The sequence below is a fragment of the Neolamprologus brichardi genome, chromosome 1, assembly GCF_056152115.1.
Source record: "Neolamprologus brichardi isolate AB-2024 chromosome 1, ASM5615211v1, whole genome shotgun sequence".
In the NCBI taxonomy this organism is placed as follows: Eukaryota; Metazoa; Chordata; class Actinopteri; order Cichliformes; family Cichlidae; genus Neolamprologus; species Neolamprologus brichardi.
This window is the reverse complement of record NC_142104.1, coordinates 26,882,331-26,902,021: the sequence shown is the minus strand read 5'-3', so window position 1 is coordinate 26,902,021 and position 19,691 is coordinate 26,882,331. Positions and strand designations below refer to the sequence as shown.

Below are 19,691 nucleotides of genomic sequence, written 5' to 3'. Positions count from 1 at the left end.
GCCTTTTCCATGTCTGCGCTCTTCTCACCTCGTGCAAGATGGCCGGACCACCTCAATCTGAAGTCATTTGATGCTGACCCTTAACACCATTAAAGATCTTCAAGTAATCCGCTTTGATGTTTGGCAGTTGATGTAATTGTGCTGTTAGGAGGCTAAATCCTCAATTTCCTCAATTTAGTTAACATTTTTAGGAACCGCTGTGACTGCGTTTGACAACAAAGACAAGACAAAAAAAACAGTTTGTTTACCATCCACAGACATATCCTGACCATGTCCAGCTTTCTGACTTTACTCTTTTGTCAATCATGTTGGATTCGTAACTGATTCACCTTTGTCTCAATGTGGTTTGGATCAAACTATCGGGCTGGACCTGGTGCCTGTGGTGAGACACACACATTTTATAACAGGAGAGGTTTACTTCGAGCCAAGTCACTTCCCTATGCAGCTGCTCAACTGTGTGTCTTTTTTTCTGATCCTATGTAGACCCGTGCAGATGGGCTGCTTGTTTGTACAGCTGCCTAATTGAGCAACAGTGCAGCTGCCACTGCAACTGTCTCCAAACAGGAGAATTGATTGGGATCTTGTAATGATCAGGCTTCACTGTCTGCAGGAGCACAACACTCACCTCCTCAATTCCTCTTATCTGAGGAAGAGTTTAGGCTCAGAAACAACCGGCTGCTCAGTTTATACTCATCAAATACATAAAACAGTGAAAATGTAAGATATCTCAGGAGCATGGGGGAGGGGGGGTATCCACAGTGGTGCAAATAGTACAAAATATCAGGAATATATGACATATTCTAATGATCTCTGGTCCATCAGGATAGATATAAGTATTAACACTGTTACACCCACATGAACAGCAACTTTAAAGTAAAGTGTGAGAAAAAAGTAGTGTTAAATAACACAGGGAGGCAGCAAATCTCATGTCACACATTTAATACAAAAGACTTCATTTGAGTGGTGGTTTGAGTGTCTTGTCTCTGCCGATAGCAGGTTTAACAGGTTAAAGTACATTTTTTTTGCATTTGCATCACCATAAATACTATGCATAACTCTTACTTATAATGGATGAGGTCAGGCTGAGTAAAAAGTAACTTTTTCAGGTGGCCGTGCACGCTCAGGAAAATACGCACACACATCGATTACATGCTTCTAAGGTGTCTGCAGACTGGAGAGAGTCTAAAAAGGTCAAAACTCCAGCAACACGTAGTAGTGGTGTATTGGACAACCTTATTGTGAAAGCATTTAATCAGGCTCACATGACACGTTACCAGATGAAGACAAGAGGAAAGACGAAAACCAAAACAACAGCATTGCAAGGAAATCCACTTCTGTGGCAGCCAGCACAGCTTTTTTTTTTCAATGTGTTTTCAGCTCTGAAGGGCCCTTATTTGTCTAATGCACAAACCGAGAAGGTTGTAAAGCTTGTTAAGAAGGTTGCATACTCCTGTTTTCACCTTTTTACTTAACTTGACCTTCTTTTAACTTTTTCTCATCATCCGATGGCCCCGACACAACCAAACACTAATGCATGGATGAACATGTTAATATAGAGAATTATACCTAATTTCACGTGTGAATGACAAATGTGACCATGAGAAGCTGAAGCACTTTAGGAGCAGCCCTTGGTTGCACAGTCTAAATATAGGCTCAAGGTTGCACATGAAAAGAAGTCAAAACAATGTCTTAAAGAGCTCGCACCAGCGAACCGGCTGTAAGTACATAAGCATGTTGTTCAGTGAGCCTGATTATGTGTTTCGTCAGGCCGTGTCCATTTTTGGGGGACGTAAATGAAGTCCCCCATAATGTAAATCATTAAGCCATGGTTCAGGATGCCAGCTGTGATCGCTCTGCATTTTCTTTTATATAGGAAGTTGGTTTGCTTGATATGCTGGAGAATTTATAAAATGGACTATAAAGAACAGGATTCATTCAGAAAACTGTCCTTAACCTGGAGAAGAAAAGATTTTTTGCTTTAAAGGTGTGCTTTAACAACTTCTTTCACTTTCATCACAAAGATTCTGCGAGTACAACACGTGCAGACAATAAATGATAAAGCAGTTTTCTGAACATCTGAACATCCTGAGACGCAGCCGCCAAGCTGTCTCAGAATCACCAGAGACATGATGCAGCTGAGCGTTATTCCTCTGCCTTTTTAATATTATTGCCTGATAATATTCATGCTTTGTTTGGAAACTTGTATGGGTCAAAAAAATTTATACGCAGAACTATATGTGTAACTTATGCCAATGTAACATAATAAACATGCATAATTTTGTATTTAGCACTATAGGCATTGTAATTGCATGAAATGTTTAATAGTTTACTCACATCAGGAAATAAAAGTCTAACCAGTTTCATTTAAATGCTTATTTTACAGGAGCTGCCAGTAGAGAGCAACAGAGCGCACTTTCCAAATCTCTAGACAACCAAAAGATCCCTAAAAATGTTTCACTTGTGGTAAAAAGTTGGCCAACTGAAATACGTTATCTAAATATTTGTGCTACACTCCCAAAGTGACATAATAACTGGTCTGGAGAGATTCTCACTTCCTATTCTGATTTGATGTCCTAAAAACTAAAATAGTTTGTTAAAAAAACATGAACATTATCCTGAAAAATTTATCATTCTGGCGCCTCCTAGTGGAAGAATCGTGGAATAAATCTTTAGAGTCAGACGCACAGCCTTTCAGCAGATATCAGGCACTTACACAAAGTAATGTCGAGCATGAAATAAATTGCAGTAAACCCATATGGCCCAAATGGAGCAATTCTCAGTTCTGTTTTAACGTCTTTTACACACTTTACAAAGCCTCCAAAAAGTAACCTCTGCAAGGCTACACTTCCCATTTGAAATGATAAATCTTATGTCATAATAATCAAATTACTGACATGACTGGACAGAAATTCATTTTCATTCATCTGTATTCTAGACCAACTTTAAACTTATCTCGAAAGATAAACATAAGTGGCAGACTATGTTTTTAACTTATTTTTTTAGCCTGTTTTCTTTTGCTTACGGGAGCCGCCTCGAATGTTATGGTGTGTTGTCACTTTAGTGTCGTCACTGTGAGATAAATTATTGCTTGAGGGGCGTGTAAGTATGTAATGCCGTCATGAAAACTAATGAAATGAATTATGAAATAAAATTTCACAACAATTTTGCTAGCTGGTCTATTATTCAGAAACCGGTGATTGATTTAAGTGATTATTAACTCTGTGTTATTGTTGTTGTTTTAAATTACTTAATGCACCTTAGTGTCTCAATCCTTGAATATAACATGGATATATCAGTTTTTAAAAGCTGCAAAATATCAATAAGGTTAGAGTAACGGAGGTTTCCTTGGTGTTACCGCCACTTCATTAGGTACATTGTTCAAGTGCTTGTTAATGAAAATATGTAATCAGCCAATCTCTTGGCAGCAAATCAGTTCCCTCAGGCATGCAGACATGGTCAAGATAACATGCTTAAGTACAAACTGAGAATCAAAATGAGGAAGAGAGGTTATTTAAGTGACTGAATGTGGCATGGTACAGAAACTGTTGATCTGCTGGGATTTTCCCACAAGGCCATCTACACATCTACATGGTCTTAAAAAGAGAAAATATCCCACCAGCTCTGGAGAAAAATGCCTTGTTGATCCCAGAGGTCAGAGGAGAATGGCCAGACTGTTTTGTACAGACAGGAACAAGAAAATAAGCAATCGTTTCAGTCGAGGTACGCAGAAGGGCATCTCTGAACATGCAGCACCTCAAACCTTGAAGCAGATGGGCTACAGCAGCAGAAGACCACATCGGCCTCTTCTGTCAGATGAAAACAGTAAACTGAAGCTACGAACTGGACAACTGAAGATTGGAAAAATGTTGCCTGGTCTGATGGGATTGTGGTGGTGGTGTAATGGTGTCGGGGATTGCTGCTTGCCACACCTTGGCCCTGTTAGTAACATATAGCATTGTTTAAGCGCCATTTTTACTGTATAGCCAGTATTATACACCACAGTGTACCCATATTCTGATGGCTGCTTCCAGCAGGATAACACACCACGTCGCCAAGCTCAAATCATCTCAAACTCGTTTCTTAAACATGACAAGGAGTTCTCTGCGCTCAAACAGCCTCCACAGTCACCAGATCTCAATCAGCAGCAACCGTGAGATGCTATCATGCTAATGTGGACTAATGTTTTCAGCACTTTGTTAAATCTGTAGCATGAAGAATGAAAGCACCTCTGACCCCAAAAGGGAACTGTGGTATTAGCAAGGTGTGCCTAATAAAGTGGCCAGTGAGTGTGCTACCACGCTGAATAGAATCACATGATGTCTAAGATGAGTTAACTCGACAGATATAAAATGCAAAAAGGAATTTTGCTCCTTGAGCAACGCACAGTCACTGACAACCTCGGGACTTTAGCATGTAGACAAAACACACAGTTTAACAGTGAAGCAAACGTAAACAAATGACGGCCTCACTGTCCTACAATGTCCCGGCTAAAGCATGTGGCAGCACAAAGTACAATGGTGATAACTGAGAGCCAAACATGCATAAATAAGAGAAGTGTAAATAAGGTAAAGTAAACATGTCATTTCTTCATGAATAATGCAGCCACTGTTACTGACAGCTTATAAAGAACTGAGCATGATCTGTCACCGGATTCATTTATGTGCTCTCATCTGTCAAATCTCTGACATAGATTTATATAACACTTACATTCTTCACATTGCTTTTTTTCCCCTTTTTTTTTTTATTGAGGCTGTAAACCATTTGAGGCTGGGTTTTGTTTGTGGGCCATGCCTTAAGGAAACTGAGCAAACTCTTATAATATGGTGCACAAAAAAAAGCTCCAAAAAGCAATTGATGGTTTTAATATTGAATCTGTGATAGAGTGCAAAACAGCCGTGTTCTAGCATTATAGCATTTTGTGGCTCTGTGACAGCTTTTAGCCTGTTGAAGCTCACTGTTATCAAAGGCAACACAGACACAGACTGAACTATGTTAAAGGGGAACGCTGCCAATTTTACACATAGAACGCAATTTACTTGTCATGGGGAGGACTATTATGAGTATGTGTCAGGGCCTTTCCTAAGGCTAAGAAAACACGTGTGAAGCCAAGTTTATCTGAGAGTATTTTTTAATAAAGTCTGCAGTCGGCACACTCAAAGGCACCCAGTTTAAATGATGGGTGTGTATAGGGAAATGTTTCTACTGAAAGGATGCTATTGGTGGTTTATAGGAAATGTTGTCTTCTTCTTATGATGTACTGCGAGCCCACCAACTTAGCACAACTGCTAATACTTTTATTGTCTGCGTCTTGCTCATTTTCAGCTGAACAGTGTCAGTTCATTGGACTCTGGCTACTTCTTAGTCTTCACGTGCAACAAATCTGCACTGAAACATTTGTTATTTAGAGCAGCACATCTCGTCTAAATTTAGCTATCCACTTATAAACACTGCACATAAGTAAACAATGATTTTTCTTCTTCTTTTTTTGCAGGCCCTCCGTCTGAAGCAAGAGGTTGTCAGTGGTGATTAAATGCAAAGAAACTAAATATAAAAATGTTTTAGCTTTTGAGGACAGACTAACACACTAACTGACAGCTCTTCCTCCTCATTCTTCTTCCTCTTTTAGTTATCATTTTCATGCAGATGGCAGAAACGTTCCTTTAATAATGCTGTAGTAGTTACTAGAAATGGTGAGTATTTGTTCAATCACAGAAGATTTGCACTTTCTTAAAAGATGTCTTCACTCTTTTACTGACAGACTTCAGCAAGAGTTTGATGTAAAAAGCCGGCAATGAGATATATTAATTCAATCACCCAATCACCTGAAAAGTGATTTTTGAAAGTGCCACTTTTTTATTGTACATGTTCCATATTTATCCATCTGTCCATGTACCCATTTAAGAGTATTTTCAGACATATTTGTGCTGCTAGCAGTAGGTTGCCTCCAGTTCAAAAAGAAACTAAAGTACAACAAAAGATAAATAAATAAATCTAAACATACCACAGACTGGAAGCGCTGAAAGTCGTCACCAGAAGCACAAAGACGATCAGATAGTTCAAAGGGCAAGAAGCGGGACTATGAATACACAAAGGGGTTGATTAGATAAAAGACACATGTAACAAGGAAAGCTGAAGGGAAAAACACAAAGGCAGGAAGTAAAACGATATGGATGAAAGATGAGGGAATTTCAAAATAAAAGAGAAAGGCTAAACCTTGAAACTGAGACAAAATTAGTTTAAACATATGCTATGATAAAACTGAGTCAGAACACGTAAATAATAATAAAAAGGGTGTAAAAAACTCTGTACTCTGGATTAACAGTGAGGTTGTGTGGATTCTATAAGAAGCCCCTAGCTGCTCATCTCTCTGATGAAGAGCACCCAGCATGCACTGAGGTCTGTTTTTGGCCAGAACCATACATCTGGGTGACAGCTGTATGTTCAGAGCTGTCTCAAAAGCTGAAGTCAAAGCTTATGACACAAGGCAGACTGTTTACTGTTTTATATCATACCCTTATGCAGTAGCTTCATACCCTTATTCAGTAGCTGAATAATGATTAAAAACATTAAGCATCATGGGTTTATGCTATTATTAGGATTTGCAGGGGCAACACAGGAAAGGGGTTGTCTGCTAATTGAAAGGTCGATGGTTTGATCCCCGGCTTCTTTAGCCTATGTGTCACAGTATCCTTGGGTAAGATACTGTACCCCGAGTTGCCCCCAGTGCATCTGATATCCCTGTCTTAGTGTTAGTTACCAACATTGTAACTGACCAGTGACATTGTCTTAGCATTTGGTTAGCATCAGCCAAGAGGTTAGCTAATGCTCTCAAAAAATGATCACTAGCAAACCATCATGGGTAAGCTAAAATTGGCTAACTTGATAATATATATATATATATATATATATATATATATATATATATATATATATATATATATATATATATATATATATATATATATTATTATTTTTTTTTTTTTTTTTTTTTTTTTTTTAAATAAAGAAAACACGTAAATACTCCCCCTCCCACACACACACACACACACACTGCAAAGTTATGACATCACAACAACATGATTGGTCAGTAAAGTTGCGATGTTGATCCTGGACGCAGGAACAAAGCCAACACGAGGGCATCAGATACACCATGTCGGCAGCATAATTAGGCATAGAAAAAAGCACTTTGGTGAATGAAATGGTCAAATTGAGTAGACAAAGTCCTACACAAGTACCAGACCATATTATGGTCATGATATTCTTGTGTTGGGTGCCTTTAAGTACTTGAGTATTTTAAAGTTATTTAATAGGAGTGCTGCTGAGTTAGTGAAGCTTGCCAAAGAGGTGAGCGAATGAGTTTCACAAAATAAAACAGCTCATCAGGAACAAACATTGCCAAAAGTGTAAAATGTGAGAATAAAAGAATAAATATAAAAACATATTTGGATTTTTTTAAGCAACGCAATAAATTCTTTAAAGTTGTGATAGTTGGTCTTACTTTTTAAAAAATTATTATAAACTACGTGGCACAATGTGTATCATATTAACCAAAAATGTAAAAAATCGCCTCATGGTCGCTTAACATTTCATTATCAGCAACAACGTCAGTGTGATAATCTCTCATTACAGAGCCTTTTAATGGATTTAAATATATATTAGTGTGTTTTGCGTGTGTTTTCAGACAGATTTGCTTAGACTACAACTTCATTATGTGCATTCAAGCGTTTTAATAAAAGTTTTCCTGTGTATTAAAAATTGTAAATGTGTTTTCCCAGATTCAGCAGGGCGACATACTCATCCACAGCCACAGTATCTGCGGTTTGCATGTGCTACGTGCTTTGAATAAAGAAATGAAATAAATAAATAAATAAAGGTAAGGCTACCTGCAGCCAGCTCAGCGTTGGTTGGCCAGGGCTCTTTTTTCCTCTTTTCAAAGTTCCCACGGAAAGCAGAGGACCGCCCAGCGGCGCCGAGCGCGCCTCTGATTGGCTACACGCAGCTCATTTGCATTAACGTCAGTAAAGGCTGTAGGTCAATCCTTGCGGGTGCTTTTATTGGATGTGCCGCTGTCAAGCAGTGCTGAAGAATTGGAAGGGCAAACGCCAGAAAAGGCAGAGAAAAGACAAACATTAAATCAGCATTATGTAGCTCGATCTTGCCTTACTTCCGCTCTCGACAACCTCAAATAATCCTGCCGTGCCCGATTTCGGATCTGAAACTTGTGGACACGGAGCGGTCCTTTTTTTTTTTTTTTTTTTTTTTTGGGAAAGATTTTTTTTCTCTCTCTCTCCCCCTCTGTGTCTCTCTCTCAGAGCGATCGCATTCTCCAGAGGTGGTACCTCACAACATTACTCTCTGACAGCCTTTACATCCTTTTTTCTTCTCTCCCTCCTCCTCCAGAATGACAGAAAATCGCGGAGCCTGCTAACACTCTTTACTGCACCCGGGTTTGGAGCTCTTATATCAGTCGGATCATCCTCAGCCGGCCAGCGGATGCCTGAATGGAGATTGCGAGCCATCCACCAAGATTTCTCCGCGTCCTAAAACTGGTGATTTGGGGCTGATAAATGGAGTGTTGTGTCGGGCAGTATGCTTCACGAAGCTTGTTTGACACCGGAGCCACTGGCCAGAATAACGCTCTGCAGTGTGAATATTTCAGCCTGTTGATGATGAACCGCTCAGGACTGGAGCAAAGTGTCGTGAGAACCGGTTTATGGGCCCGTGTCTTGAGCTGAAGTGGGCAACCGGATTGTTGAAGAGAAGGAGAGGAGAGGACAGGGGGGAGAGAGAGAGAAGGCATCATTTTTGATGGCTCCGAGGTGGTGGAGGACGACTACACATGAAACCTTGGCCGCAAAAAATGGATAAAACTATTGCATGAAAGCTGGCCGGGGAGGGGGGAACTGCATGGTGTGTCTTAGGCCTACTTGATAACACTGAAGTTGAAGGGGGGGAGAGAAAAAATGAGAAAATGGTGATGTGGTACGAGGAAGGCGAGAAGAGGAGCCGGAGTGAGGGATAATAATAATAAAAAATAAAATAAATCGTCCATGGGGATCTCAGCAGCGGAAGAATAACGGAATCCAAGTTTTCGAGGACAAGACAGCTGCTTTGATTGAAGCTCTCCAATTAACTTCATGTGAAAAACAGAGGGAGGAAATCAGCTTCCTGGTCGGGGGTGGGGGTTAGATAAATATATTATTCATGCCTTGTGTTAGAGCAATTGCAGAACCGGCTTTGCTGTGGCCTAGATGATATTTACATATATATATTTATATATATGTAGCCTATATTTAAACAACAACAAAAAAGTATGAACCTTAGGAGGAAGAGTGGACTTTAAGATTACAAAAAGAGGGCGAATGACACTCTTGTAGCCTCAAAGTAAAGCACTTGCGCAAAAAGGAAAAAAAAAAAAGGCTGAAGTGGGTTGAAGCATGGGCTGTGCTTCAAGTATTCATATCTCTGATAGGGTGGTCTACCACAGTGGAAAAGAGTCCGAGGATTCCCACTCACCCCAGCAGACTAATACCACTCAGCATCAAGGAAATCCTGCCTCTGGACTACCCCTAAAACCCCCTAGCTGCAAGGTGAGGGACTCTACATTCATTTACATTTACACAGACACAGATCCACTATGTGTGTATCTATGTGTGTGAGAGAGTCAGTTGCTTGTGTATATGCATGTCTAAAGCTGTTCAACAAAAAACCTCTGCCCTATAAACTACAGTCTATTTACTTAAAAAAGGTTATTGAATAGAAATATTAAAAAAGGAATACACACAAATCCATGGAGACGGGAGAGGGGATGACTCCAAAGCCATTAGAAATCTGACTCTTCAGACCAACAGGCACAGTCACTACAATATATATATGACCTGTTGCAAATACACATTTCCATGCAGGGCATTGCAATTTTGCTGCTTTTCTGAATTCAGAGGAAATAGGCCACCCTCAGTGGAAGGTCATAGGGTCGAAAGCCCTTCGCGCTACCCTGAGGTATTGTTCTCTTTGAGGTTTCAGGATGACGCAAATATTTGTTGCACTCTTTTGTGTGTGTGTGTGTTTTAGTCCTTAAATATCTACTCTGTGAAGTGCTGGACTTGACAGATCTAAAAAATCTACGCACAAGGCAGCAACATGTGTTGTCAAACGTGCTTCTTTCAGCTGTTTTCAGCTGACTTAGCTCTGGCCTCTGTTTCACCTTTCCACCAGTTATGCTTTTCAGTAGGATGTCCTCTCTTGCGAAATCTTATTGCTGTCTAAACTTCATGCACAAAAACCTACACAAACAGCTACCAGTACCCACTTTGACCGTGCAGAGGGATCTTTGCGCTAGAAGTGGGGAAAGTGGGTAATGAGAAGGATGGCGGTAGGATTACACCAGAAAGTCTCTCATCGAAAGTGCTTCATCACTGGCAAAAAAAGTAACAGTCCCATTTGTGTATTGGACCAATAATAATTACACTAAATATAACAAAACAGGCCGTGCCTGCTTCCACTCAGGGACTAAATAGGTGTTTCTAATCAGGATGATTGTTTTTGGCCTTTTTGTTGTGTAAGAGATTACACATGCACATAACAATTTCTGTTATTCAGATTAAGACGTGCGTTTTGGGGTCAGATAGATGTAACTATCTGCAGCAAACTGAAACATAAAGATCCATGTTTTTATGTTTTTGTCCTGGTTAAAAGCATAATCTCGTCAACATAAAAACTTGAGCAATATAGAGTTGGAAGCTGTCATCGTGTCTCTGAAGAGTCCATTGGTGGCACATTTATGATGCAGTCAAAGCTGGGCTGTATTGTTTTGGTGTAGATCTGCAGGCGTCTGTAAGCACAAAGCGTTGGTTTAAAGAAGAAGAAGGTGGGATGTTGTGAATTTAGTAGTGCAGCAGTGTATCTGTGTGTTTATGGGAAAGTGTGCGCTTGTCCGACAGGCCGCGGGCTATCTGAGGGCCTCTGTCAAGCTGAATTTTGTGGCCAAATGTCACCCCAGGATGCAGTGAGAAGTCTGTGTGACAGATGCCCCCACGTCAAAACGCCCACTGTGACTCTGATTGAATTAGTTCCCTGATTGAGTTAGACTAATGGTATACAAATCTTCTTGTGCTGGAAATGTTAATTCCTGCTCTGTAAGGTGTCATTGCCGAGATCCGCCGCGCATTTTCTGAGCGAGCAGCCGGATTTATTTTTACCACAATGTATTTTTATGGTTGCTTTTCATTAAGAACCACACATGCGTTAGCTCGCCACGATGCATTCAAGCCTCGGGAATCCACACCACTTCTGCTTGTTGTAGCTTTTTTTTTTAAGGGGGGGGGGTTCTCTTAAAAAAAAAAAAAAAAAAAAGACCAATAACAGACACCTGCAGCACTTTGATTTAATAAAGCAGTTTTTCAGGCAATTACATTGAAAAGCACTCATTTCTTGCATTTCATTCAGAAAATATTTGGAAAAATAGACCTAATGAGCAAGAAAGCATTTACACTGTAAAATACATCCCTGAGATGATGAATGTTTCATATCATTTCATGTGATACAGCCCTATTTTATTTTTTTTATAAGTACATTGGATTGACATATAAATCACTACAATTTAATGTCAACTACTTCTTCTGTTTTATTATTATATGTTCTGGGCTTCGGCTTTGAATCACTGTGATTCTGAACAGAACACACGCATTCGTGCCCTGAAGGGTAATAATATTCTTTCAAATAAACACACAACTGGCAGTAAGTGCAGCAGTGTACACGTTTAGCTCATTGCAAAACTGTGTTAGGCAAATGTGAAATCTGTGCTGTACCTCTGCTTACTTTGTTTTATATCTACATATGAGGGAGGGAGGCAGGATCAGAACATGTGCAGGCATCTACAGCGTGAGAAGGACTCAATAGAAGTTTGGGAGTGTGATGTGAGTTATTGTCAAGGGTACGTTACCATCTGGGCTGCTCTAGTGATGATAAGGCTCAAGTACAAGGTCCTGTGATAGTAGGCTGTGTGTGTGTTGGCCTAAACAGAGAGAAAGAGAGGCCTTAGCCAAACACAACATCATTTATCTGGCCTTGATTTTTCCAGTCTGATTGCCCCCCATGCAAGGAAATCAAGTAGCCCCCACCCCTCCCAGAGCAGCAAATGTAAAATCAGATTTACGGTTACCTCTTAGTATGAATGAAAAAGGGCAGTAAAGGGTGCTAAGCTTACAAGTGTGTGTGGAAAGCAATGGCATCCTGCTTACTGCCTGATTCCAGCCTCTGCGTGCATTAGCATAAGTGGTATCACTCAGGCTATACCTCAGACTCCCCCCTCGTCATTTAACCCTCCCATCCCCGCGGGCGACCGGGCACACGGGGTTTTCTTTCCTGTCGGCTGAGAAACATTTAACTGCTGCTTATCTGAAACACCAACCTGATCCACCGCCGACCTGAGCACACTGTCTGTATTTGTCAGTATTCGCTCCTGTCGTTTCCATGCGAGTTCTCTATGGCCAAGTTTGTGTGTGTTTAGTCCAAGTTGAGAGTCATTGGGTAATTTATTCCAGAGGAGGGCAAAGGCTTCGCATGGTGATGAATTAATCCACTGTGCTTTTTCTGCTGCCTGAGAGGAAAGAGACTGATATGGGCTCCTTCTCTCTGTCTTTCATTTTGGCTATCAGACATGGACCCTTTTTTTTTTTTTTTTTTTTTTAATTATATACCTTTTACTTCTTAGGTGATACTCTTCAAATTCTCTCTGACTGCCTTCATTGCCACAATCGCACACGACTGAATGCACAATAGTTGCTGGTCTCCCTCTGAGCAGCCTCAGAAGCGTCTATGTTCAGTTGACTTCAGCATTCACGCTGTTTTCTTTGTCTTTACAGCTGCTGTATGCAAATGATGGATTGTGTTTATCCGTGTCTATCAAAGATGTCATGCGTATATGTACAGTGGTCTTTTATAGCCCAGAGCATGGCACTCCCCCCTGGCGTGCTGCCACAGCTGGCCGTTTGAATCCCACTGGGGCAAAGTTCTTGTGCTATAAAGCATTATTTAAACAAACAAAAACAAACTTGGTGATCACTTAGATTTAGAGGTGCTGGTAAATGGGTTTGGTTACATCTGGACAGAGTTGGATGAGCAGTTTCTCCCTGTTTCCAGTCCCTGTGTCAAGATAAGCCAACCAGCCTGTGACCGTAGTTTCACATTTAACTGACAGATATGAAACTGAGCTCTTGGCAGGCGAGGACGCATACGTATTTCCCCCACATGTCAAGCTAACGTTTCTTTTTCGGCAGTAATTTTTCTTTTAAACTTTGGCATGAAAAAGGAAGATTGCAAGCTTCTTTAATAAGTTTATGTTATCTTTTATTCAAACAAAATGTCAGCTGCAGTGTCCCTGTGTTTCCCTTCCTGTCTGGAGTGCCTGCAAGGGCAGTAAGGGGGCAGCAAGGGGGGGATTTTTTTTTTTTTTTTGGTTTTTTTGCTATGTCATTTATCTCCACTAGCACATGAGCAGAAGGAGCTCAGAGGAGGCAAGATGGGGCACATGGCATAACCACACTCCTCTGGTTGATATATAGGAGCTCTAGTGCTTATCAACCATGTTTGCATAGCGTTAGATATCCAAGAGTTTAGGGCCAAATGTACTACAGTATTCATACATTTTAATTCCCACAACCACTCTGTTCTTGAACATTAAGCAGCTCACAAGACTTCATATAGTGTCACCCTGAGTGTTAAATTAAATTAAGATAACATGATAAATCTCTTTGTCACCTTAGGTGTAGCTACAGTGGGTCTCTTCATCTCACAGGACTTGCTTACTTGTGGGGTGTATACTGGGTTACGTGTACTCGTGAAACAGACCCTCCCATTGTTTTTCTTGTTTTGTTGTTTTTTTTTAAAACTGGTCTTAACAAGCAAGACCACATTCAAAGCTTGTTCTGCTCCCCCTCCAGGTTTAGAATTTAGTATCATAAGGTCGGCATGTGATAGTTTCATGAGATTACTGAAATGGTATTCTTCCAAAACGAGGTGCTACAAGTGTTTATGTTGCTGCAGCGCTCTCTGTTCGCTTTCAGGAGCTCACAGGAATGTAGATGTGAGTGGGCCCTGGTCCGCTGGTGGCCTTTCATGCTCCTCCTTGAATGCGCCTCTCCCAGCTTCTGGGCTTTCTAAGGTCTGAGCATCTGCTCGGGCTATGCAGTCATGCCACTTGTTCTCCAAGCATCCAGACTTTTAGGCCTGGCTGGGCTGGAAACAGATTATTTTAGGATTGCTTTGGTCTGTTGACTGTTTAAGTGTCAACTATCACTGATGTCACTTGTCCTGATCGGTCGATCATATTTATTCGTGGGGATGGAGCAGAATGAGGCGTCATCATTTCTTTTTCACGTCACACTTAACCTTCCAATATTCGTAGTGCAGCATACCAGAATCCAAGTTATTTGACAATAATTGCGCGGTCAGACAAGGGTGTGGGGAAACAAATTGATACAGTATATTTTGTGTGGCAATATCACATTGATACACGTAAATCAAATATAGATATTTATTAAAGAAATTAAAATACTCTGGGAATACTATGAACAACAGGGCTTGTCTTATGTGTCATCATTGTCATCATCTTGGCTCATGCGTACCCAGTCCAATTTTACTTTTTAAGTGTGCGTGCGTGCGTGCGTGCGTGCGTGCGTGCGTGCGTGCGCGTGTGTGCGTGTGTGTGTGTGTGTGTGTGTGTGTGTGTGTGGGGTGTGGCGGGGGGGGATATGTCTGTATTCACATCGCTTATGTTAATGAAAGTGTGGGGCGTGAGTTGGAGGGTGGGGTGGGGTGCTTTTAACCATGTAAAGTACTTTGTGCTACATTTATTTATTATTATAAATAAAGATTGATTGATTGATCATCTTGAGATGTTGTTAGCCGAGCAAATTTTGATCAAATCGGCTCTGTCGAAAAACTATCCAACACTGGAAACACTTAGCTTGACAAAACTACTTCCTAACTCAGAGAAAGTTAACGGCTCCATCACACGAGTAGAAATGGGACAGCAGCCTGTTTGCATCTACAAAAAAAAAAATCGGTGACTGTCTGTTTATTGCGTTGAATTTTTTTTCACATTCCGCAACCGTGGTCGTCCGCAGATTGAGGGTGTTGTGCACTCATGACTGCTTTTGAGCCCAAGGCAATTGCTCATCTGGCCTGGTATGAGGCAACCTTTCTGCAAAACAGTTGCAATCTGACTTGGACTGACTGCAGTCACTCTCAGAGAGATTGTTGAAGGTGTGCAAATGATTGTTGTTTAATTTTTAAATGCAGGCAGGTTTCCAACATCTTTGCATCAGAATCCGTTTTTATCAGTGAGCACAACTCGAAAGGACATTAGTCAACTGGCCGGTAGCTGGTTGTCTTCTGGATATATTTTTATTGAACAGGAAGGCTGCTGAGCACAAATATGATAGTTCGATTTGAATTTCTGCTAAATTTCTCTATGTAAATTTTTGTTTATGTAGATGGACAATAAATGGAAGATTTCTGACCATTTACACTGCAAATCACCAATTTGACCCCATTCAGTTGCAGACTGATATCCGACTGCTAGCAGACTGACTTTGTCATATGGCAAAAGTTCCATCAGGATTTAGCGACAATGTTAATATGCTTGGCAATTTCATTTTGCAGCAAAGACCAAAAAAAAAAAAAAGCTGAAGTGAGATAATGTTATCTTATTGGATAAAACGGATAATGACCAACTACAGTATACGTTATTGCAAAATGTTAAAAATCACAATAATATGATATTGTCAGTGAAGTACACTCCCGCCTGTACATAAAATAGCAGTATATTGAATGCACAAAGTATCTATGCTCGTCCTCACTGAGGCATGGCAGGGCAGGTGAAATAGTTTCTGCATGTTGTGGCAAACGTGAGCCTAATGATTGGAGTGCTGCATTTTAACTTGTGACACATTTTCAAACAGAAAACCATTTACAAGGATTTAAAGGACAGGTTTGACACTTTAGAAACCTCTAGCAGCACCCTTAAAGGTTACAAATTAACACATTATACGCTGTTTGCTTATTTGATTCAAAACCAAAGGGTCAAACCTGTGAGCTGTGGTTCTGTGGACTGTGTGATGGAGTATTTCTTGGCTTTGATCATTGACACAACTTTACCATTTATTTGAAATGCAACATGTTAACTGTTGAGCTTTAGAGGGGCGGCCAGAAGATGGGCTACTTCTGGCTAGAGCCTGTCTTTATGTTATGTTAGACTAAATAGCTGTTTGTGAGGGGACTGATTACAGCCATCAACAGCTAGTCCATAAAGATTCCTTAAAGAGTCACAGTATTAGAAATACTCTTCTGTATATTTAAGGTTCTGTGCCGTCTCTCTTCTTGAACCTTATCTTGCCTAGTTTATTTGTTGGCTTGGTAGTATTATCACCATTTTCTGCTTTGACCACCTTTTTTTTTAGTTTTTGTTTTTTTTCTTCATGTGAATGAATGTTTAGGATACTACACTACTGTCACGCGTGACCCTCTATATTACACATTAATCTCTTGAAGTCCCACCCCCACACCTATGAGCGATTATGAAAAGCACACAGTGTAAAAACACAGCATCATTGTTCTTCCAAAGGAAAAGTTCACCCCAGTGTCATCAGTCTTGGACAGCGTCCGTGTCCACAGGAGTCAATCTGCTCTGGAATGGAGCCTTTCGTAGTGATTGTGTCCTGATGTAACCACACACAGCACATCATCTTAACAAAGCTAACAGCCATGTTAATAGCAACTGGTTACTGGAGTACTTTGGACATTTTCACGCTTCATCACACCGCTGTCTTCGCTGCCAGAATATACTGAAGAAACTGAAGGAATGTTGCCTGTTGGAAGGTTTCCTTCTGGGGCAGGATATACAAAGCACCAAAAATTATTAAATTTAGTATTGAATTGTGAACCTGATGGGTATTTTATTGCAAAAACCTGGCAATTGATATAAAAATAATTTTGCAATCAAAGTGCTCCAGAGGCACTGATTTCTTTCTGCTGCCTTTTTTTCACTAAATAATTGCTGAGCTGACTAGATTTTAGGCAAAAAGGCCTTCAGCTTATGGTAAACACACAAGACACTCATTCACCTGCTGTGCACCCCATTTCTGTAGCGCTGCTCTCCTCCTCCTTTGTTTAAAGGGACATTAACTCTGATGCAGAGCTCTCTGGAGTCTATTCTGTGTTTTGCTCTTGAGATGCACTGTACCCTCAGTTGAAATAGCCCTAACAGTGTCGGTGGGGCGGAGTGCAGACGGTGCACATTGTTTTTGCAGTGTCCATTGCGTGCTTGTAACAACACATGTAGGCTGGTGCAGAAATTTACTCCGAACGCCCGACTATTTTTTTGATTTTCATAGGCAAGTTCAAATCAGCGCACCCTCTTTTGACTAACTGATCCCGTCAAAGTCTTACTTGATTGTAACAGAGCTGTGGTAATCCAAACCATTTGACCGTTCGACCGTGACATGCAAATAAAATTTGTAGCTAAGTTTCAAAAACATGGAGTGAGCCAGTCACTATTGGTTAGCTTCACCGTAACACCCCCACCCCAGAGAAATTCAAGTCTAAGTTGTGGAAACTTTGATATGTCAAAACTGCCTTTTCTTCCTAAAGGTCAAGATGAATATACCCAAATATTAAAGTAATTTTTCCATTCTGATTCTCCTATCGAGTTGATCTAATTTTGCATGTCAGAGAAAGACACTTTGGCACAACCTTTGCTGGAACAATTGACAGTGGTTTTATGCTTCATATTATTTTGCTTTGAGGTGATAAGGTTGATTCAAGATAGACGGTATTACTCCAGGCGCTTACCAGTTTGGTTTCAGAAAAACAGCGTTTGAAAACAGTCACTGAAACTACCTCTAAGACTGCCTGTTGGACGCTTTAGGAGAGTAGAAAATGATTCAGTGGAAACTATGAAAGGACACACCCTAATAAAAAAAAGCCATTGATGACAGCGGAGCATGTTTGCATGGTTCTAATAGAAGTGACACAAGTGAAACATTCCTGCGTGACGTTCACGAGAACCTGTGCCATTTATCATACCTGTTGCACCTGCCTAATGGCATTCCTCCACAGACTGCCTGTATTACTGTGTGCATTGTAACAAGAACAGCTGCTTATAGTTGTGAAATATTGTTCTAGATATTTCTGCTTCAACAAAGTCAGGAAAGTTGAAGAGCTGCAAGGCTGCCTTTCTACCTTAAGTGGCAACAATTTGTGTACAAGAAACCAATTTCTGCTTAACGTGTAGGGAAGAATAATCAGTCACATAAAGTTAAGAGATTTTGTGTTACCTTTTTGACTAGTTACCTAAATATTGCGTCACATCACTCATTACCTACTATCAGTCATCTTGGGTGCGTAGGAAAATGGCAAACCCTAGAAATACCTGCTAATCGCTAGAAAGAATTTTCTCTGTACACTTGTGTTGTCTTAAACAGTTTCTGTTTAATGATACGATGCATTTACAAATAAAAAAATTTTTATTTACCAGTAATATTGGATGAGGTGAAATGGGTTTTGTGCAGAATGCACTTTCAAGATGGAAAAGGGTGCATTAGATGTACTAAATCCTCTCTAAATGTAAATGACATCATGACATGCTGGAGATTAAATTGCAATCTCCAGTTCTCCATTTAAATCGGTACTGAGTGTATGTAAGTATAAATATTTTAAAATCTTTCCTTTTATAATGTCCTCCTAAAGAAAGCAGTTGAAACGCCAGCGTCAGTGATACAAGCAGCTGAAAAGTTATGGCTACATGTAGTTATGGTTATAACTTAAATACCACCAGTGAAATATCTGACATCCACCTGAATTGATTAGGTCTGAATTTCGAGAATTAACCAGTTGAAAGTGTTTCCAGTGATGTGGTCATAAAACCATCAGTGTAACTTTGTACTAAACATTTGGGGGGGGGGGGGGTCAATATCTCTGTCTAAATAAATAAATAAATCTGGGTAAATTCCCAGATGATTAAACATGCAACTATTTTGCTGGTAATACCTGAAATGAGTAAAGAAAATCAACAGCCTATTTATGCAAGATAATTCATTATTTTATTGGGGGGGGGGTTATATTGTTTGGGTCTGATTATTGAGGGGGTCATAACCCCTCTAACCCCCCTGGAAATTACGCCCCTGCGTGAAACCCAAATAATTTAGACTTTTATTAGGAGTTGAGCTTCTTTTAATGGTCCTTACAGTGGTAATTAAAATATGCACAAAGGGAAACGTGATTTCTAAAATAATTCAATAACAATATTAGTTTTCTTCAGACGGGAAGTTGCTGTCGGTCTATTTAAACTTTTTTTTCCCCCTCTCTGTATTTGCATATTTTCTAAGAGTACACTGGGCCGCATGTCTTTGTGTTTCTTACAAACTCCCTTTAATGTTTCTGTTGGCATGCAGTCATCCTTATTCAGCGTTTCGTGTCTCTGTGTGTATGTTTGTCTGCGATTCCAGTATAGTTTGTGTGCCAAGCCCCAGCTCGTGTCGCTCACTCTAATCCCTCATGCAACAGTGACATCAGTGGTCCTGTTTTAGCAGGCGAAGAAGACGGAGGGGGGTCCGGTGATTATCTAATGCTCTCCCAGCCATCCGAGGAGCCCAGGAGAACCGCTTCTGATATTTTTACTAACATATAAGCTG

At 40.4% G+C, this 19,691-nt stretch overlaps 1 protein-coding gene across 2 annotated transcripts in view; it reads left to right on the top strand.

Annotated features, from left to right (window-relative positions):
- The first annotated feature begins 8,061 nt into the window (after nt 1-8,061).
- Nucleotides 8,062-19,691, top strand: part of pde8a (phosphodiesterase 8A) — a 50,224-nt gene continuing 38,594 nt past the window's right edge. For both annotated transcript variants that reach the window (XM_006780441.3, XM_006780440.3), the window contains exon 1: nt 8,062-9,590. In XM_006780441.3, coding sequence (XP_006780504.2) covers nt 9,438-9,590 — 153 coding nt within the window. In that variant the 5' untranslated portion in view covers nt 8,062-9,437. The remainder of the gene's footprint in view (nt 9,591-19,691) is intronic.